The sequence below is a fragment of the Morus notabilis genome, unplaced genomic scaffold (genome assembly GCF_000414095.1).
Source record: "Morus notabilis unplaced genomic scaffold, ASM41409v2 Scaffold329, whole genome shotgun sequence".
In the NCBI taxonomy this organism is placed as follows: domain Eukaryota; kingdom Viridiplantae; phylum Streptophyta; class Magnoliopsida; order Rosales; family Moraceae; genus Morus; species Morus notabilis.
The window spans coordinates 1,399,905-1,421,238 of record NW_010358084.1 but is presented as its reverse complement, the minus strand read 5'-3'; the positions used below and the strand labels follow the sequence as shown (position 1 = coordinate 1,421,238).

Genomic DNA, 21,334 nt, shown 5'->3' with positions numbered 1-21,334 from the left:
CATCTAACTTTTTTTACTATAATAAAAAATTTTAAAAAAACGTCACATCTCAATTTAAATTAAAAATTCGAATTCACGAAGTGAACAAACTCATTTCCCGCCTTCTCTCATTCAATATAGCCGTTACAACTTGAAACTCTTGGAAGTTGCTCATCTCATTCTCATTCTCATTCTCATGTAAATACCTTAGATAAAACACTCATGTTCCTTCACAACCTCCCTTTCACTTCAATCTTCCACAGATGCAAATCAATCAAACAGTTTAAAGAAGCCCATTCGCAGCTTGTCGTCAGAGGCCTAAACCACCCACCAGCGTCTCTCAGACCGATAATCTCCTTCTCCGCTCTCGATCCCTCCGGCGACACAAACTATGCCATTCTCCTCCTCCTGTTCAGGACTTCCGTAGCTTCTTCGGTCTTCCTCTTCAACACTGTGATACGAGGCCTTGCTCGCAGCCACGGCCGTCGGACTTTTGCGCCGAGCTCGTTGCTCGTGCTCAACCGCATGGCGGAGCTCAACCTTGCTCCGAATAACTTCACTTTCACTTTTCTGTTTCAAGGATGTTCGAACTGTTGTGCGTTTGATCTTGGCAGGCAGTTTCATGGCGTGTTGGTGAAAAGTTTTTTGGATATGGATGTTTTCGTTCGCAATTCGGTTATTCAGTTTTACTCGGTTTGCGGAGAATTGGATGACGCGAGAAGGGTGTTTGATGAAAGCGATGAAGTTGATGTTGTTTCGTGGAATTCCATGATCAATGGGTACGCGAGAAATGGACATGTATCTGCAGCTTTGATCATGTTTGACAAAATGCCCAATAGAAATGACGTGTCTTGGAATAGTGTACTTGGCGCTTTGGCCAAGTTTGGTTTCTTGGATGATGCTTATAGGGTATTTTTGGAGATGCCGCGGAGAAGTTTGGTTTCTTGGGTTGTCATGATTTCAGGGTGTGCTCAAAATGGACGGCCGAAAGAGGCTTTGGCTCTATTTAGAGAGATGCTATTGTCGCATCAGGAGCCAAACTCCGCTATTTTAGTCAGTGTCCTCTCCGCATGCTCTCAGTTAGGAGCCTTGGATTACGGTAACTGGGTTTACTCTTATGTCCAGAAGAAACGTGTGAAGATCGATTCCTTACTTTCTGCAGGCCTGATTGATCTGTACGCCAAATGCGGCAGCATTGATCTTGCAATGCAAGTGTTCAGTTCGTCAAAGAATAAGTGTGTTTCTACCTACACGGCTGCAATATCTGGGCTAGCGATGAATGGCCGTAGCAAAGAAGCACTTCAGCTCTTTGAGGACATGAAGGCTGAAGGCATTTCACCAGATAGTATCTCTTACATTGCAGTTTTAAGCGCTTGTAGTCATGAGGGGTGGGTTGATAAGGGTTTTCACTATTTTAATTCAATGTCAGATGTTTGTGGAATTAGACCAGAGTTGGATCACTATGCCTGCATGGTCGATCTTCTTGGTCGTGCCAGTTTGCTTGAAGAGGCAGAGCGTTTTATTGCTTCAATGCCAATTAAACCGGACAGTGCCATATGGGGAGCCCTCCTTGGTGCTTGCAGGGTTCATGGAAATGCTGAAATGGGCCAGAGAGTTGGGAATCTACTGATACATTCTGACCAAAAAGATGATGGACGTTACATCTTACTTTCTAATATCTATGCCGAGTCCATGAAAGGTGAAGATGCTGAAGAGGTCAGGAAAACTTTGAGAAAAAGAAAAGTAAAGCGGGTTCCGGGGTATAGTTTGATAGAAGTGGACGGTTTTGTGCACGAATTCTTGGCTGGAGATAGGTCCCATGAGAAAACAGAGGAGATCTACCATATGTGGGATGAAATTGTCAAGGAGATTAAGAAATTTGGCTACAGCGCGGAGACTAGAGCGGTTATGTTTGACATTGAAGAGGAGGAAAAAGAAACTTTTGTTGGATATCACAGTGAGAAACTGGCCTTGGCTTTTGGGTTTATGTACACAAAGCGTGGATCATTAATTCGGATAGTGAAGAATATAAGGATCTGCAATGACTGCCATTCTGCATTCAAGCTTGTTTCAAAGGTTTTCAAAAGAAAAATTGCTGTTCGCGATCGAAAACGCTACCATCATTTTGAAGATGGACATTGTTCCTGCATGGATTACTGGTAAAACTCTGTGATGGAGTCCCTTTCAGGAAGGATGTTGCTCACAAGTCACAGACCAGAGCCGGGACCTAGTTGCTGTTTAGCCGTACTTTTATACCTCGACCTTCTGCTTGGCAGCCACCTTGTTGGTTATACCAAGAATGATTTTATACAATCAACTATGATGTTTGTTTTGGCTGAAAGATAAGGTACGGTCATAAAGCTTGAAACTGGTCCGGGGAAAGTGAAATCAGTAGCAGCTGAAGAAATAGGACTTCTATTTATATTAGTGCTCTTTATCTTCAGCTTGAGATTTGACATGCGTCACCAAGCAGTATACCTTCATTTTTTTTAAGCTTACAAGAATAAGTGTCCACACATTTGAATATATATAATCACAACTCACAACCATCCATTTTCAGGTGATATAATTTCGTGGGATTTTGATTTTTTTTTAAATCATTAAAAATTTGCTTCTTCAAGAGATGTATACACATGATGTAAGGGAATCTCTATATGATCCGTAGTCTGATAGAATACTGACAGTACTGCCTTTTAAAATCTCCATCATAGAGATAAAAACATTGGCAGTTCTGTGAATAGTACAACACCATTACCATGATAGTAAAAGCGCAGTAGAATTTACTGCAAGAGGCGATTGTAAAGTTCTGTGGCTTAAATCTTGGTTTTCCTATCCTTTTATTCAGTGATTTTTGAAGCACCAACTTGGAAGTTTGGACCACATAGAAAAAAGATTAATAAGGTTTCGCTGATTCTTTGAGCGGGAACTTGGAAGTTTGGACCATCCAAAGTAGTAAATAGTACCAAATTTAAATGCAGAATGTTCTGTATTCTGGTATAAACATATAAGAGATTCGTACTATGGCGGCTACTAATACATATATCTGATGTATGATATACCAATAAGAAAGTTTCTAAAAGTACAATCTGTGATTTAACTAGTTTATTAAACGATACGGTTAATTTCACTCAAAGCCATGAACTACATTTTTTGTCCCATTTGTCATGTTACAAATAGCACCATAAACTATACTCCTTGTCTCATATTTGGCTCTTCAGTCACTCATGTGAACCTCACATTATTTTGTAATGATAAGTATTTTAGATAAATAACGTCTTTGAGATGAATTTTTAATAATTTTAATATTTGCGTACTTTGTTATTCAACGAGCTCGTGTAGAGATAACATAATTTTCTTCTCTTCCTTTCTTCAGTTTTTAAATTCATTTAGGCGTAATGTGTTTAAATTACCTTTCATTGACTAGGCATGTGAGATGCAAAATGTAACGTTCTAAATTTCATGGGGCTAAAATAGGACAAAATCATAGTTTCAGACCAAAAGCGAAAAGACCCCAAAAATATACACGAGAAACTTAACAAAGTGCATAAAAAATGCAAACTCAAAACTGAAAAGCCAAATATATTTTTCCTCAAATTTTGTTTATGTTTTTGGCGTTACGAAATACATCACTTGAAACCGAAGCATGAAGCAAAAACACATGAAGACAAGGAAACAAGTAGCAACAAAAGAGACCACAGCCTAAAAAAGAAGAAATTAACTGACTTCTCATGTACGCCATTTAGTTTGTTAACTAGTAAAGCATACAAAGAGAAACAAACCTAATCATCAGGGACTCTGTTATTACAAAGCACCGACATCAAGAATCCTACACTTACAAGCCTTCTCAACCATCACACAAGAAACAAACAAAATAAACAACAATATCTCTATAGAAGACTTAGATCACTATGTCTTGGTGTTCAAAATGATGTGTGACCAACCACATTATACCACGTGTAGTGTAATATGATCAGTTAGATATTATTTGTGACACCAAAAATTAGACAGGTAATCTGAATCTTTATAAAGAATGGAATATTTAACCACTACCACCAAGAACAGCCTTGAGCCTCTTGATCTCAGCGGGGTCGAGGAAAGAAGCGGCAGCCACCAACTCCGTGGCCAAATCGTTTCCAAACAATGCGTAGTCCAAAAGTTGGAGACCCGGGTTAGGGCTATTAAACGCAACAAAGAACAAAGCATTACTCTTCCCTGCATTTAGTTGGAAGTGCAAAAGGCCTTGAGGGAAAATCATTATGTCGCCCTTCTTAAGGCTCTTGAGGTAGACCTTGTTGTCCGAGGAGACGAACGCTGCGCAGAGCGACCCTTCAATGACAATTATGATCTCTGAGGCTCCGTGGTGAGTGTGGAAAGGGATGACCCCACCAGGGGCTAAGTCCGCCCGAGCAAGGGAGATTCCTAGGCCGTTGACGCCGGGGAATTGGTTGTCAAATGCCGTGGTTACCGCTGCTTTGATGAGGTTTGTGGTGTTGCCGGTGATGCCTAGTCCCGAGTAGACAAAGCTGTCGACGGTGACTTTCGCGGGGTTCTTGCAGGAGTAGCCTGCAGGGCCTTGGGGAGCCGAGTAGTCCGCGACACAGAAGTCTTGGATGGCTCCATGAGATGAGGAGAAAAGGAGGGAGAAGAGAGAGAAAATGGGAATGATCATGTTCATGATGACTAGTACTACTATACTTTTGTGTTTTGGTTGATATTTTACTTCCTAGTGTGGTGATTTTTTGGTGAGGAATTTGGGAGTCTTATATAGAGGAGCATGGTGTGAAATATCTTTGGTTATACGTTGGTGAAATTAGTATACGCTTTCGAATATGCTCATGCAATAGTCACATGTGTGGCAAACATTCAAAAATATGCCATCGGATATGATCATAATATACGATAGATTTTCAAACGTATGATGCACGTGAAGGGCACGTCTTTATCTAGTATTGCAACAAGATGACTCTTTTTGGCCGTCATCTACAAAAATTATCTCCTCTAGATATTTTCAAAAAGGAAAAAAAAAAAAAAAAGTTTAATGCAAACACTCTTTTTGTATGCATAATACCAATATTTATGGTTCGCTTGTAATAGTTGATCGATAATGTAACATGACATAACATGCATGTAATCTAAAATTTTTAATAATCAACCAAATTTCCCATAATTAAGTTGAAAAAATAAATAATTGTTGTACTTATTTTTTTTTTTTTTTCCAGTCTACGTAATTAGAGCTAGCTATAGCTAGATTGTCATCTAAGGGAATAGCTCAAAAAATATGAAAAAGGTCATGGAGGACCGTCCAAGACTACTTTTATAAGATCAGGAGATGGACCATTAATCACATGAGAGGAAAGAATTTGGGGGTCGCAACAAGACATTATATGACAGCTCAAAGCTCGTCTCTGTTGATGGGCAAATCGTCACTTACAGATCCCACTTCAGGGGTTAGCCATTTGAATTGTGTGGACGTTAAGAATTGCCCAACTTCTGGGCTACTCTGTCTTCCGGCGAGGTAAAAGTACGTAATGTCTTTCTTTTTAAGTTTTCTGTCTTGTTCTTTTGAAATACTAATAATTCGGCCTTGATTACCGGAAGAAACCCCACGAAATGAGCACTTAAATTAAACTTATTTATTAGCTGGTCATTGTGAACTCTTCGAATCTGATTAAGACCCGTATGGTTCACGTGTTGATCAAGTCAGTGATTTTGATTTATTGGTTGAAACTTTGTGGGAGAACTATTGGTGAGAAATTTTTAAATTCAAATTCTTTGTGAGTGTAAAACAGTACTGTAGCATAATTAAAATCACGAATTTAAATACATTTGCCAAAAAGACCCTTAATTACTCCATTAAGGCCTCGTTCATTTCACTGATTTGAGTTTTCAGTTTTAGGTTTTTATAGTTAAAAGTTCTCAAAAAATATCACATCTAACTTTTTCTGCTACAGTGAAAAGCTCTCATAAAATGTCACATCTCAGCTCGAATTAAAAACTCGAATCTGTGAAGTGAACGAGACCTAAGTATTTCAATGGCGCTAACTATAAATGACGTCAAATACTTACAGGATGACGTCTTAAAACAAATACATTATTTACAGTCTTGTAAAATCCTCTATTTCAAACAATTATGGGTATAGTAACCGAGAATCAGAATATTAATATTATTTTTTATTAACTGCGAGTAAAATATCTGTCAAATATCTTTGAGGAAAATATCTTATCACAAACTTACAATGCCAAGAGAGAGAGGACCACTACTTGGAGAGTCTTTTGTCCACATACCCGAGTTTTTGGATGCAAATAAACTGTTTGCTGGTAAGTAGTCAATGAGAAAAATTAAGCTTTGGATTCTCTCTATCACTATGTATATCTCCAATTCGCTCGTTATCTACTTGATGGAACGTGAAATTTCAGCACATTTACATGAACGAAGCTCCACCAATCAAGCAAAAAATAACATTAAATTATAAATAATGGTCACAAACATATCCATACAATCCAGGGAAAAAAAAAAAAAAAAACACAATTATCTTGTGAATCAAGCATCCCAAGAATTATAGATTGATGACTTCATATCTGAGTCACTTTCCTAAGTCTTCTTCTACTTTCAAAAGGAGCTTTTCTAATTTTTCCACCCCAAACTATAAGTAATATTTAATCGATGGCCATATCGGATAGTTTTCGGTGAAAATTTAGGGGACCTAAATTTGGAGCATGAAGAAAAATTTATAAATATATCACTTGATGCATCGTAGCTGCATGATTAGTGACACAGAGTTTTAGATGAATAAAATTTGGACCTAATTTTTGTTAAATTATAGATTAAATTTAGGTTCCGCGAATGCTGTAATGTATCACTAACAATGGGATATCGCATTGCTATATATCTTTAAGAAAACTAGGTGGATTATTATTTTGTACTCATGGAGCTTTCCGAATTTACAATAAACAAATTAATATTTCGTACAATTAATAGATAATAATTCCAGACTTGAGCATAGGCACTGCTATATATATGGTGTCCACTTTGCAGCTTCAATTTCCGAATTCAACCGTCAGGAAAGGACCAAAATTGTGCTGAATAGAAAATCAAATTTTCGCGACGAAATTGTCGATTGGGAAAAGCCATATTTTATGAAAATTTTCGCGATAAAGACTGATGTTGGTAGACTGGTTTCTTTCTCAAGGAGAAATTTTTGAAACGTTAACCGTAAAAAATTAAATTCATTTTACCGAGGACAATATTTCACTCATGAAAATATGCTGATTTTTTTAAGATCTTTTTTTTTTTTTTTTTTTTGAGAAGTTTGAAAATCAAATATTACTAGCTAGTTACGAAAGTTCTTTGTTTTTATTAATCGGTTTGTCATACCATACTATACCCATATTTTTTTAGTAATAAAACTACTAATATATGATTAACATTAAATCCTTTCAAAGAAATTATTAACATTTAATTATTATTTTTGATATATACAATGAGCACGCATTAAATCCATAAAATTTCTAATCATAAAAGCTAATGTTATCAATAACATTCTGGGTGCGCTTGGAACTCGTTTCAAAATAATTTTATTTTTTGTATGAAAATGGAAATGAAAACGTTTTTAATCTCAGACAAAAATCATTTTTGAAAATGTGTTTGGTAGTTTATCAAGAGATTATTTTCAGTATAAAAAAACTCATTAATGTCTCTCTCTTTCTCTCTCTGCTCGAGAGAGGAGAAAACAAAAACAAAAGATGAAAAATGACTAAAAGTTGTTTTTCATTTCCCTCATATTTTACACTAAACTAAAAAATCGTTTTCATTTTTATTTTTTTCTCAAAAAACGTGAAAAATAAAAATAGAATAATTCTAAACACGACATCTAATTTTCAATATTTTATATTTATGAATATGCATTACATTTAGTGATAGTAACTGGAATATAATATGGAAGCTCCTGAATTTCCAATTGGTGGAATTTGTGAAACATGCATTATTTATGAATCTGCATTATATGTAGATTTGGTGGAATTTGTGAAACATCGAATTGCGCCTGAATTTCAAGCTCCTTTATTGAAGAAGCTGAGTGTTCAGAGAAAGACGTATATATGCTACCATGGCCTATCATGGTACAATTTGTGGTCTCTCTCTATAAAGTTTGATCGGTCCTTAACGCTTATTGACCATTTACACTTAAATAAAGCAGAGAAAGAAGAACAACCAAACTTATAAAGTGAACAATTTTTTTTTTTTTTTTGGAAAGCGAGCACATCAAGATAAGAAAGGGAAGATTTTTGTTTTTGAAAGAGAAAAATAAGAAAGGGAAGTTGTGACAACATCAATCCTTTGAGCCAAATTTGCCAAAATCACGAAAATAGAAACATACAGTGTAAGTTGTGCAGTCTCATATCGTTTAAAAGTCTAAGCCGGCTATAAATAAGGCTTCATAAGTAGGAAGATCATCTCCTAATAACATGAGACCTTTTAAAGTAAAGTTCATGAACAGAATCACGGGAGCATAGCCTACTAAATAGAGGTATTTGTTATTATAAATGATATTAGAGCTAATAATTAAACACGTCATGATTATGATGATTATCAATCTCTTGAGCCACCCAAAGTGAAAACACGACAACTAGAATTCAGAAGAAGAAGAAGAAAAAAAAAAAAAAAAAAAAAAAAGGAGTTTGTCTCACTTATGCCAATATGGATCTTTTTCATCCTATGTCTGAACTGAAACTACTTGTCATTACAAGTTGCTCTTCAATAAAGCAAATTAAGAGCAAATGTACTACTGTACTTGATTAATTAAGTTGATAATTGAATATAGTTGGAAATTGTTGGACAATTTGTATTTTTATTTTTGATAATAATACTGAAACATAGGTACAATATTGTACATGTGATGTCGTTTTTGTGCAGAAATTCTCGAACAGTATATATAGAAAGAGAAGATATCAACTTGATAGAATGAATGATGAGAGGAAAAAACAGTTTGACGTTCATCTTTCAATTTTCAATATCATCACAAAATACTAGCACAACAAATAATTAGCTCGTGTTGGGGTGAAAATCTATCATGATATATATTGCTACTTAATTGATTTTATATGAACCTTTAAAATTAAAATGGGGTTCCTATAAGAAAATCTCTGATACTTATAAAGTCAGAAAACAGCTGAAAAAAAATATAAAAGCAGCAGTTAAGAAATCAAGAAAAATCCACATTTTCCATTGCCCTCACCCCTTTTATAAGCTCAGTAGTGTGCGGGAATACGGGTTAAATCTAAACTTGGCCATTGGTTTTCCACAACGGCTTTTTAGATTAGGTTTTATGTCATCGTTAAATCTGATTTTCTATATTCATTTTTAATTCATTTTTCCTTCTGATCGTACGTTATGCATTAAGGCATTAAGAGCCTATTTTTTAAAGTGGTTCAAAGTGTTTTGAGCAAAAATTCAGGCTGAGTAGGTGTTTAGTAAAAAATTTGGAGGCCTATTTCAAACTATTGATGTGACAAGTTGAACTAAAAAACAACTCAAATTCTTAAATCTACACCACCACCTCATGTTTTTAAGATTTTGAACCAAAATGCAGTCTTTTTAACTCAAATTCATACCTCTTCTCTCATATAAAAAAAACTTTTAATTACATATCCAAACACAATTTTATATTTTATTCCCTTTTCAAACCACATTTCAACTGCTATCCAAACATCATCTCTCACTACAGGTTCAAAATATACTTTTTAAAGCTTCGGCTACAAACTAAAAAAGTTCATATCATCACACTTTGAACTTGTTTTCCAAACAGACCATAAGTATTATGTCTTTGGTAGTAATCTCCCGCGCTCTGTATTAAGGCCTTGAAAGTACTCTGGCTGTCTGACATTTTTAAGAGTTGGAACGTTGCATAATCCTTGCTTTCCTTAAAGGGCGATAGCCAGAAATATCACTCAATGTAGTAAAAAAATATTATTTATGTCACCCACTAAAAAATAAACAATTGTCAATAAAATAATAAAGAAAAAATAAATAAAAAGTCATAACAGCACTCAATTATTTAAAATGACATAAATATAGGCTTGTACAAAACCGTGACAAACCATTAAAACCACCTTGATTTTTCACTCCCACGACTCCGGAATTGGATTTTCATTTTTATTTTTATTTTATCATTACTCGGAATTCATGGTACATATATCTTTTTCTCAGATATTATATCTAGTCTTCGGAATTAGCCCTTAATTTATCGGCTATCATATATCTTATACCTAAAGATCTCCTAAATAGCATACCATCTGTATATTGTCATATGTATAGTATTACTGGTACATCAGACCATATTCAAACGAAAATCTTCACATATACGTAAAAATTTAAAATACTCGACTTACAAGGAAGATTATACTTCACTAATTAATAAATCCAGATAACAATGTATTACAGAAATGGCAAGGGCAGATTTTAAATCAAGATAAACTATAAACTGCCATATAATTTATATATTATATCTTCTTCTTCATATGTATATAACTTCTTTGCACACATTCAGTGATCATCACAAACCATGGCAGTACAGCTTCTAATCAGGGTTCTCCTTCTCACTTCCATGGCAGTCATTCCCAACCAGTTTGGCACCGCAAAAGCATCAGCCGACATCGGCGTTTGCTACGGAATGCTAGGCAATAATCTGCCTCCGGCGACCGAAGTGATCAACCTCTACAAACACAACAACATTGGCAAAATAAGGCTCTTCGACCCCGATCCCTCGGCGCTGCAAGCTCTGCGAGGCAGCGAAATCGACGTCACTGTCGGTATCCGAAATGAAGACCTTGCCGGCCTCGCATCGAACCAAGACGCCGTCGCGTCCTGGTTCGCCGCCCACGTTGAGCCTTACCTCAACGACATCGTGTTTTCAAACATTGCTGTCGGAAACGAGGTTATCCCGGGGCATCTCGGTCAGTATGTTTTGCCTGTTATGGAGTCATTACAAGCCATACTTGATCATAAGAATCTAGCTGGTATAAAGCTCACCACCGTCCTCCCCGCCAACGCCTTGGCGTTGTCTTATCCGCCTTCGGCGGCGCAATTTTCAGATGAGGCTGCCAACGATTTGAGAGGTATTATCAGGTAATTAAGCTATGGTGTGTGAGTACTGTATATCGCGTAAAAGTTTTATGATATATTCACGTATATTAGCGCGAGGTGTTTATAAACATCATTCTAACACTTCTTAGCATATATAATTTGTCAAAAGTTTTAATTTGCACTCCAAAACAGCTTTGAGTAAAAGTTATAAAATGCAACTTGAAAAAAAAAAAAATCTTCTATTTAGACTTTGCACTTTGTAATAAAAGAGTTTAAACTTTTGATATGATATTATAAGCAACATTCTAACATTTCTTAGCTTGTGTTTAGTAGGAGGATTCGTACCATGATTCGAATCATGATTTAAAAAGTGACGGTAATCATTATCATGATGTTCATTAATATTCACAATTTCGCTTGTTAATTTTGAAAGGACAAATCAGAAAATATCCAAATTTAAGGAGTGAAAATTTAAAATGGTCAAATATCTTACCCCAAAAAAAGACCAACTAATTTTAATAGATTTTATATTTACTAAGAAAAATTTGAATAAATATTGTATTTATTAACTAAAAAGTTTATAATTTATGTAGACGTATATCTAAAATTGAATATTCGTTATTGTTAAAAATAATTAAAAAAAAAGAGTCACAAAAGCCTCCGTTTAACTACTAAAATATCGTAATTATTTGGTTAAATCAATTTTCTCCAAGTTCAAGTTGACTAGTAACATTTGCCTATCAAAAAAAGTACTTGACTTGTGACATTTATCTTTTTGCTTCTTGTATTAATTAAAGGTTCATGAGTTGTTAATTAAAGGTTCATGTCAACTCATGGAGCGCCTCTCATGATCAACGTGTATCCCTACTTCGCCTACGCATCTGATCCGGTGAATGTAAGATTGGATTATGCGCTTTTTACCGCGACGGCTCCGGTGGTTCAGGACGGGAATTTGAGCTACCACAACATGTTTGACGCTATTGTTGACGCTTTCTTTTGGGCCACGGAAAGAGAAGGAGTTTCTGACGTCAATATCGTGGTGGCGGAGAGTGGCTGGCCATCCGCAGGTAACGGCGGCTTCACGACTCCGGAGCTCGCATCGACGTATGCCAAGAACTTCGTGAATCACATCTTGTCTAATGCGGGGACACCAAAACGACCTGGCCCTTATGTCGAAGGGTTTATCTTTGCCATGTTTAATGAGAATCTGAAACCTGCTGGCGTAGAGCAGAATTTTGGATTGTTCTATCCTAATATGAATCCTGTTTATCCTGTATTCTAGAGTAGCATATATATGGAACACTGCATTTTTTTTTTGGTACATATATAAATCAAATAAGAGTATATCTAGATTTAAAGTTATAATTATAGGATGAAAGTACTTGATTATTAGTGGGAAAAGTAGTATTGGATGTATTTTAACATTTTATCATTAATAGTCACATCAAGGAAGGTTCGACCATATTCATGCAAAAATCAGATCTCTTAATGCATAATTAGTACTTTTCTTGAGAAATAAAGTGTAATAAAGTTATAAACAGCATGTGATATATTCAAACTACTGATCTAGGGAAAATGATATTATGTTTCATGGAATTAGGATTACCCATTAAAAGCTTGATTGGATACTCTTTGTTTTTGCTCCTCCCTGGGCTGTTTACTATTACCTCTTTTGTACTGACATGGCGAATCGATACCTAGACTCAATTTACATTTTTTTCTCATTCATGAGGTTGTCATGCTATAATTTTAATGGTTCCCTTAATATTTATTTATCAGTAGATATTATTATTTTAATCTGTAATATTGATTTGACAGTTGTAATAAATTGAATAGTTAAACAAAAAAATTATGGCAATTAATGAGATTGAATTTTTATCGTTCTACATTATAAAATTTTCATATTTGATGGATAACAATTAATGAGAATGTAACCATTAAAATTTATCCTTACATATATATGCATATTACATCTTTTTCTCAAAAATATTGGCCGTTATCCTCTACCGGTTTTTTTTTTTTTCCTATCATTTCATGATTTATGTAAAGAATTAGATCTTGTAAATATAATAGCTTTACGCAATTCAACAGCTACAAAATTGTTTGCTAAAATTGATCCATAAATTGATGTGAAGTAGACTAGTGTCAATAAATTAATTAAACGAAAATTGAAAAAAAAAATAAAAAAATAAAGCAATATTTACTTGCACTGATCTTAATCAGCACCTTGTCTTTATGGTGTACTCTAGTTATTATACAAGGGAGATACGACATTAATTGATAAAATCATACAATATTAACTTAGATGGTAGGCTCAGATTCTAACTCTTAAAAATAATAAATGCACCAATGCATGCTCCAAAAGATGATTAAGTTTATTTATGTGTGTATAGCATCCATTAATGATTATTAACTACATATTTGGACCTCAAATGTTAATAATTTTTTAGTAGGGTATTTGATATTTTTCTCCCTGAATTTTTCAAAGTTTGTCAAGTTGCTGTCTAAAATTTTAATTTGAGAAATAATAACCTTTCAAATTTAATAAAATATTGTAAAGTATTTCAAAATTTATTAATAAATATTGAAATTTGGACGGAAATCTTATCATACATGTTATGATCAGAACTTGTTTGAAGACATAAACTGACAATTCGAATGAGCACAAAGCACGTCAAGACATGTACATGAAGTTTTTTTTCCTCCTAAAATATAACATCTTTTATTGATTCGGAGCATGCTGTAATATTTTATTCAATTCACAGAATACTTTATTAAAATTAAAATTTCATGAGATTACTTGTCAATTCACTGTAAAAAACTCTAAAAAAAAAAAAAAAAAAAAAAAAAAAAAAAAAAAAAAAACTCTAATCTCAAAACACCACAAGCTCCCTTTACACAAAAATCAGGTCTGCAGTATGATATGCGACTTTTGATTATCATTAGTGATATTTATCTTTATTTTTCCAAGTTTTAACTCATGTACGTAACACTTATTTTCTTCTCACAGGTTCTTATCAACTCAAGGATCACCAATCATGATCAACGTGTATCCTTACTTCGCCAACGCATCGGATCCAGCAAATGTCCGACTGGATTACGCCCAGTTTACCGCAAGGAGTCCGGTCGTTCAGGACGGGAATATGAGCTACTACAAATTGTTTGACGCCATTGTTGATGCATTCATTTGGGCGATGGAAAGAGACGGAGTGACTGACGTGGATATTGTGGTATCAGAGAGTGGCTGACCGTCCGCCGGCAATGGTGGCTACACGAGTCCGGCGCTTGCATGGACATATACAACAAGAACTTCGTGAATCATATCTCATCCAACACTGGGACACCAAAACGTCCTGGAGGTTTTATGGAAGGCTTCACTTTCGCCATGTTTAACGAGAACCTGAAACCTGATGGTGTGGAGCAGAATTTTAGATTGTTCTATCCTAATATGCATCCTGTTTATTCTGTGTTGTAAAGAAGGATAGGAATATTTTGCCAGTATTTTTTTCTTTAAATTTTTGTAGAAATAAAGTTGTGTATAAATAAGAGCTAAAGTCCAAATTAAGTTATGATATTAACTAACAGGACAAAGAGACACTTTTTACAGTGGGAAGTGGTGGGTTAATTTCAATTTGACATAACATGACACAAAATTTTCTATCAAGCTTATCATGAATTGTAATTTTGATACTTTTATTAGTGAATCGTCAATTTTATAACAATTATAATCACATGTATTAACAGGGTGATCGTGATTAAAACCTTTATAAAAGTGACGTTTTTCAACTAGTTACATAACATATGTGTAAATCCAGGTGGCACACTTAGAGTGGTGTCAAGAAGCTTAGGTGGGATTAGTACTGGTTATGTGATAAGGGTAGTTTTGTCTTTATCATTTGAACAGTTTCAACGTTTTGTTAAAATAGATTAAAAAAGCAGTTTTCTCTATTCTTCGATAGAGAGTTCCAGAGAAAGAAAAAGGTTGAAGTTTCTGGGTGCTTTGGGACTAGAGAGAAAAAAAGTCTAGTTGATGTATTGTACAAAGATTTGTTTTTCTTGGTATTCTAATTCCATTCATTGAATAAAGCTTGAGAGGTTTTTTCCAGAAACTTGGTTCTCTGTTCTTGGTGTTTTAATTCGTTGGCTTTGTATTCAATTGTTCATTTTTCTCTGGGGTTGCTCGTGATTTCACAATATGTGTAATTAAAAATCATTAAAAGAAACTGAGAGAGAATTACGAAACTTGTAACTTATAATAAATTTAAAGTGAATTTCATTCCATTTTAAGTTGTATTAGATAAAGTGAGACAATTCTTATTCTTCAGAAACTTAGGTGGGCAATTCATTAATATGTGAACTCATTTTAGTTGAAATAATCCACATTAATTTCAAGCAAACTCCAAACTCTCTTTTCTTTGGAAGCTTGAAGAAGTCTTTGCAGAAAAGTAAAAATTAATTTGATAGATTGATTTCAGATAAAGCTACAGTACTTAAAACACAATACTAATTATTTCACTATATATGCTAATTTCCATTCTTCAAGGAGTCTCTGCAAAACAGTAATTTTTCTACTCTAGGCTTTTATTTATTCCTTCATTCAATACTGTCGTGATGATGTGGCTGCTATTTCAGCTGGTAATGTGGCATTATGACGTAGCAGCAGGTGTGCTGACTTGGTCTACAGAGGAGTTTCAGTGTACAAGCTTACAGAGAATCTAGATTTCTTAAATAGGCGGTTGGTTGGAAAAATATCAACAGAATAAGTGCTATTGATTCTGTTTTGGGGCTAGATATAAAAGTCAGTTTAGTGAGAGAAAGTCTTGTTCTTTTGTCTGTGGGGCAATCTTGTAGAGAGAGAAAAACTGTGTACTCTGTCACTGTGTAGTGTGAGCGTGAAAGGATTTCTTGAGGGTGTAAAGACTTGAGAAGTTGTTTTGCTGTCAATAAATTTCCAATCGAGTTTTTTCAGAAATTCCTTTTCTTCATTCGCATGTTTAGTCCGTTCGATTTATTCTTCAGATTCTTCTGGTATTTTCAATTTCGGTTTTTGGTCCAAATTCTCACAAATACATTACATTACAAACTCTTAATCTAAAAGTAGTACTTAAATCGAGTTCCACAACAGACAATGACCACCAGCAATCTACAATAACATAAATAATTCCGAAAAATATCCCAATCAAATACGTGAACGTGATTCCTGAAGAAAAGGGTAGTCAGTGTACCCAATAACAGGATCCTGAGTGTAAAAGGTCTTCCTGTTATACTTATTCAAAGGAGCATTAAGCTTAAATCTCAATACTAAATCAGGATTTGAGAGGAAAAGGCGACCGTATGATACCAAATCCGCGTCGCCATTGGCTACAGCTTGCATACCGAGTTCCCGAGTGAAGCCGCCACTAAAAATGAATGTTCCTTGGTAAACATTTCTCCATGTCCTCATTAGGAGAGCCACTTCATCTTCGCTGCCAGGTCTGCCTGATTCTGCCTCGACATAGGCTGTGATCAATTGCACATGGAGATAAGCGAGCTGTGATCCGTTGTTTAGTTGGAACTTGTTAAGCCTCTCAATCACTGCCAAGCCTAGGCCGACCGGGTCGGAGTCCATGGCATCAAGGTGATCAATTGCAGGTGAAATTCTAATTCCAACTCTGTCAGCACCAAGGGCAGAAACCACTGCTTGTACCACCTGCATTAAGAATTTGCACCGGTTGTCGATGGATCCACCATACTCGTCTGTTCGATCATTGATCCCGTCTTTCAAGAATTGGTCAATCAGGTAGCCATGTGCGCCATGGATTTCAACTCCATCGAAACCTGTGAATATGAACATGACCAAGATCTGCTGAAAGCTCTTTTTTTTTTTTTTTCTTGAAATGCAATTCATGGTTGAAATAGCAAAACAATGTCCCTGATACACCATTCTCGAGCTTATACAAATCAAACCTATCCATTTCAACACGATGATCCAACCAATGTAATGAAGAAGAAAAGTACTAGTATACAAACTTTCAATATTTTTATCAACAATGACGAGTCACGAGCAAATAAAGGTTAGAAAGGGGGGCACTCATCTATTTTCAGTATCCCTAATTATACTAATGTCGGGACTTGGGAGCGATGGTTTAACGGTTATTAGAGAAGTTAGAGAACAAAAGATGTGGGGCCTGTGCCGTGTGGTGCTTCTATGATCTTATTTTTCATTACAGTAAAATTTTTATGGCGGCTGAAAATAAACATAACTCTAATATTACCGGTGAACTATAAATTTTATGTGTTCTAGTTTGATTGTATGTTTCCGATTCTGGTACTCTTGGTAATGAGGAATTTGGTCATCTAATTCTTCGTCTTCATACAAAATCATAGTTCCAAAATGGAAAAAAAAAAAAAATGAGATTAGTGACTACGTACGTACTCAGAGACCAGAGTAACAAAATCATAAGAAGTTGGAACATGAACCGACTCAAAGGCATAATAAACGTAAAATGAAGCTGACTAAACACATATTTTGATCACCATTAGCAAAACAAAACACACATTATCACGAATACAACTGACCTGCTCGAATGGCATTTATGGCTGCGCGGCGATAATCCTCCACCACCCCTGGTATTTCATGGGTTTCCAAGGCACGAGGCTTTGGATATGGCACGTAAGACCCATCTGGCAACAGAACTCTCAAACTTTGAAATGGGCTTGTTTGTTGACGATATTGGTGATCCCCCACCAGGTTGATAAACTACAATACATATCAATGGTGATCAAATTTACCATTTTAACACGTACCATCACCAACAAAAAAAAAAAAAAAAAGTGGTTAAAATGAACTTAATCCTACCAAAAATTAATGTCAAGCCATTGATCTAATTGTAAATTTCAATTGATGTGAGTAAAAATAACCAGACTAGAAATACTCTGTTAGTTACTAGTCTGTCCTAAAAACTTTAATTGATGAGAAATCGGTCAATAATAATATTATATCTAACAAACTCGAAGTAATGAAAAACATTGGTAAGGAAAATAATGGGTGTGTGGTATACCTTGATGAGATACGCGACCAACGTGCCAAAGTTGACAGAACATGATGCCGCCTTTAGCATGAACGGCATCCAAAACCTTCTTCCATGCCTCCACCTGTTCCTCTGTGTAAATTCCGGGCACATGTGGGAACCTGCCTCCACCATCGGAAATTATGCATAAAGAAAATACGCTTTTTATCTCTTCGCTTAAGAAAATATAAGTGTACTTTTAACAGTGACGCTACAATTCATATAAGGTGAATTTTGTGTGAATTGTAATGTCTAACATTATTAATATCCAATAGCATTGCACTAATTATACCTGGAAAAATCAACCAGTAGTACTTCTTTTGTTTTTTTTTTTTTTTTTTTTTCAGAGAACCTAAATTAATAACTGAGCCATCAAACCATACAAATAAAAGAAGGGATAGTACTATTTCACTCGACCAAAATATTATTATGATTTTCAACTTAAAAAAAGAAAACGTAACCATTTTTCTCATCCAAACAAAAGCAAAAAACTAAAAAAAAAAGATTACTTGGAGTAGATTTTCGATTAAAATGGAAACATTGAACAAAACTTTTTTTTTCCCTTTTTGCCATATGCAATTAAAACCTTTGAACTATTAGTCAAACTTTTATTAGCTGAATACTAAAAGGGGATATTTACCTTTTTATATATTGTGTTTTAGATTTATTCAAAAATTATGGACATGTTTAGAACTCATTCTAAAATGATTTTATTTTTCGTATGAAAATAAAAATAAAAACGTTTTTAATTTCAGACAAAAATCATTTTTAAAAATGTGTTTGGTAGTTTTATCAAGAAATTATTTTCAGTATAAAAAACTCATTAATGTCTCTCTCTCTGCTCGAGAGAGGAGGAAACGAAAATAAAAAATAAAAAATGATTAAAATTTGTTTTTCACTTCTCTCTTATTTTATACTAAACTAAAAAATCATTTTCATTTCTGTTTTTTATCTTTATTCCGTCAAAAGCCGTTTTGAAAACGTTTTTATTTTTTCTTTCTCGAAAAACGTGAAAAACAAAAATGTGATCAATTCCAAACACGACCTATATCTTTAATTTTTAATCTCGTCAAATGTATATCTTCAAATTAGATTTAATAGTCAAATTTATACATTTTCACAGCCAACTCTTGATTTTAACCTTAAGATACTTAAAATACCCTTGAATTAAAAAGATAAAAAATAACTAAAAAAACTTTAAACTTACAGTTTTGACCTCAAAAATATATAAAATAACATTGAAATAGATTTTGTTGTGTTTTCAATTTTTATTGTTTGTAATATTAGAAAGTTTTAGTTTCTTTTCTCTATTTTTTTTGAAATAATTTGGTCATTTTAAAAATTAAAATCAATTATTGACCGAAATAAGGTATAAATTCATATATTAAATATAATTTAAAAGTATACTTTTAATGAGATTAAAAATTAAAAATATAAACATAAATTTTAAATAGATTTAAAACATAGGACATAAAAATATAAATATCACATACTAAAATACTGTCCAACGTGTACACTGAAGCACTATTATTAGGCTCTAACCGTTAAAAGATTAGGCTTCATAATTTTTAATTTAAATTAAAATATAATTTTATTTAAAAAAATTTTAACTATAAAAAAAAGTTAAATATAATTTTTTGAGAGTTTTTTAATGGTAATAAATCTGAAATTAAAGAGTTGAATCGGTGAAATTAAGAAAAAAAGAGCTCACTTGGGACAAAAGTGGACCCAATCAAGAACTTAACGATGAACCAGTACCACAAAGAGTACCGAATCCCACACATTGACAAGCCCTGGAAAAGCAACGAGAATTACCCCGCCGCCGTGCTGGACATCAAAGTCCCTTCGCTGACGAGTAATCCGCCGGCAGTAGACCTCTGTGCGTAGTACTCCGCCATCACCGCCTGCGGCACTCCGTTCAGCGCCCTGCACCTCGTCATCGGCGCCAGCACCACCCTGTCGCCTCGTCAACGCACCGTAATTATTCCGAACCAGCGAGGACAATATCGTCCAAAAAAAGAACAGGAAAAAAAAAGATCATCGGAGGGGCTGACCTGTGAGAGAGATCGAACTTTCCCATCTTGTAAGGAGAGAAGAGAGTAATCTCTCGCGCTGAAGTCGTCTCCGCCATTGGAGTTCAGAAGAAGAATAGCTTGGACCTTAGAAATGATTATCTGAATTTAAAATATATGAAAAAAAAAAAAGAATTGAAAAAAAAAAAAAAACAGAGAGAGCTTTGTTTTAATATCAATAGCGGACTACAACAATGGGAAAAAAAAAAGAATTGAAAAAAAAAAAAAAATCTGAGAGAGCTTTGTTTTAATATCAATAGCGGACTACAACAATTTTTGCTCTGAAAACGTTGCCACTCACGCAGTGACGAAGCCAAAATTTTAGTCAGGGGGCTAATCAGTGGGGGAGCCAAAAAAAAAAAAAAAGATTTCTGTGAGTTATAAAAAATAAAAAAATTTAAAAAAAAAAAAGCAATAATTTTTTCCTTCTTAATTTGTGAGGGAACAAAGAAAGTTTTTAACTTTTAGTGAGGGCTATCTATATATTTGGCATAAATGAACATATAAAATTGCAAATAAAAAAAAGTTGGGTGGGCATGTAGTGGCTTCGTCCCTGCACTCACGATGCTACCGGTAACAGTCTAGCTGTCTTTTTCTATTTTACAATTAAAAATAGAAGTTCGTTGAAGAATGTATTTGTTAATTAATAATTACTTGAATTTTACTCTTTTTTTATGAATGAATTTAACTCTTTTTTTTATGAATGAAAAATGTTGCCATCTTAAGGGTATGTTTGGTTGAGTAGAAAGAAAATGAATAGAATGAAATAAAAATTAATAATGATGTTTAATTAAATTTATGAAAAAAATTACCATTTACTTATTTTGGGTTAGTTATCATTCTTTCCTCACATTAAAAGAATAGCTTATAATATATTTATTTAATATTCTATAATAATATATTATATATTATAATGTAATTATATCTTATAATATAATATATATAATGTAATATGATAATACAACAATATGATATAATATAATATAGTTGTAATATTGTAATAAATAATATCATAATTATATTAATAATTTTATTATTATTATTTTATTATATAATATGATGTTATAATTATATTATATTAATTATGATATATTACATTAATACTAATATAATAATAATTAATACAATTAAATATTAATATCATTTTATAATTC

At 34.0% G+C, this 21,334-nt stretch overlaps 5 protein-coding genes across 5 annotated transcripts; 3 read left to right on the top strand and 2 right to left on the bottom strand.

The window, feature by feature from the left end:
- Nucleotides 1–201: 201 nt before the first annotated feature.
- Nucleotides 202–2,142, top strand: LOC21409994 (pentatricopeptide repeat-containing protein At5g66520). The gene has a single exon (XM_010091838.1). It carries the CDS (start codon nucleotides 202–204, stop codon nucleotides 2,140–2,142), a length of 1,941 nt encoding a protein of 646 aa, XP_010090140.1.
- A 1,403-nt stretch (nucleotides 2,143–3,545) lies between these two features.
- Nucleotides 3,546–4,731, bottom strand: LOC21409993 (germin-like protein). Its single transcript, XM_010091837.2, has one exon. It carries the CDS (start codon nucleotides 4,652–4,654, stop codon nucleotides 4,019–4,021), a length of 636 nt encoding a protein of 211 aa, XP_010090139.1. The 5' UTR covers nucleotides 4,655–4,731; the 3' UTR covers nucleotides 3,546–4,018.
- A 5,807-nt stretch (nucleotides 4,732–10,538) lies between these two features.
- Nucleotides 10,539–12,341, top strand: LOC21409992 (probable glucan endo-1,3-beta-glucosidase BG4). The gene is made up of 2 exons (XM_024161475.1): nucleotides 10,539–11,101; nucleotides 11,879–12,341. Exons 1-2 carry the CDS (start codon nucleotides 10,539–10,541, stop codon nucleotides 12,339–12,341), a joined length of 1,026 nt encoding a protein of 341 aa, XP_024017243.1.
- A 1,756-nt stretch (nucleotides 12,342–14,097) lies between these two features.
- LOC112090359 (probable glucan endo-1,3-beta-glucosidase BG4) lies at nucleotides 14,098–14,534 on the top strand. Its single transcript, XM_024161493.1, has 2 exons — nucleotides 14,098–14,219; nucleotides 14,297–14,534. The coding sequence occupies exons 1-2, from the start codon at nucleotides 14,098–14,100 to the stop codon at nucleotides 14,532–14,534; spliced, it is 360 nt and encodes a 119-aa protein (XP_024017261.1).
- A 1,693-nt stretch (nucleotides 14,535–16,227) lies between these two features.
- On the bottom strand, nucleotides 16,228–20,509 carry LOC21409991 (12-oxophytodienoate reductase 3). The gene is given in 6 exon segments (XM_010091835.2): nucleotides 16,228–16,876; nucleotides 17,618–17,742; nucleotides 17,744–17,798; nucleotides 18,100–18,230; nucleotides 19,924–20,064; nucleotides 20,163–20,509. Coding segments are annotated over 6 exon segments (1,167 nt in total). The 5' UTR covers nucleotides 20,240–20,509; the 3' UTR covers nucleotides 16,228–16,238.
- Between the last annotated feature and the right edge of the window lie 825 nt (nucleotides 20,510–21,334).

Bases quoted from the DNA above. Each gene is read 5' to 3' on its own strand.
- LOC21409994 (XM_010091838.1), top strand. From the start codon at position 202: ATGTTCCTTCACAACCTCCCTTTCACTTCAATCTTCCACAGATGCAAA.
- LOC21409993 (XM_010091837.2), bottom strand. From the start codon at position 4,654: ATGAACATGATCATTCCCATTTTCTCTCTCTTCTCCCTCCTTTTCTCC.
- LOC21409992 (XM_024161475.1), top strand. From the start codon at position 10,539: ATGGCAGTACAGCTTCTAATCAGGGTTCTCCTTCTCACTTCCATGGCA. The intron at 11,102-11,878 runs GTAATTAAGCTA...TGTTAATTAAAG, and splicing joins GATTTGAGAGGTATTATCAG to GTTCATGTCAACTCATGGAG.
- LOC112090359 (XM_024161493.1), top strand. From the start codon at position 14,098: ATGATCAACGTGTATCCTTACTTCGCCAACGCATCGGATCCAGCAAAT. The intron at 14,220-14,296 runs GTTTGACGCCAT...TTGTGGTATCAG, and splicing joins AATATGAGCTACTACAAATT to AGAGTGGCTGACCGTCCGCC.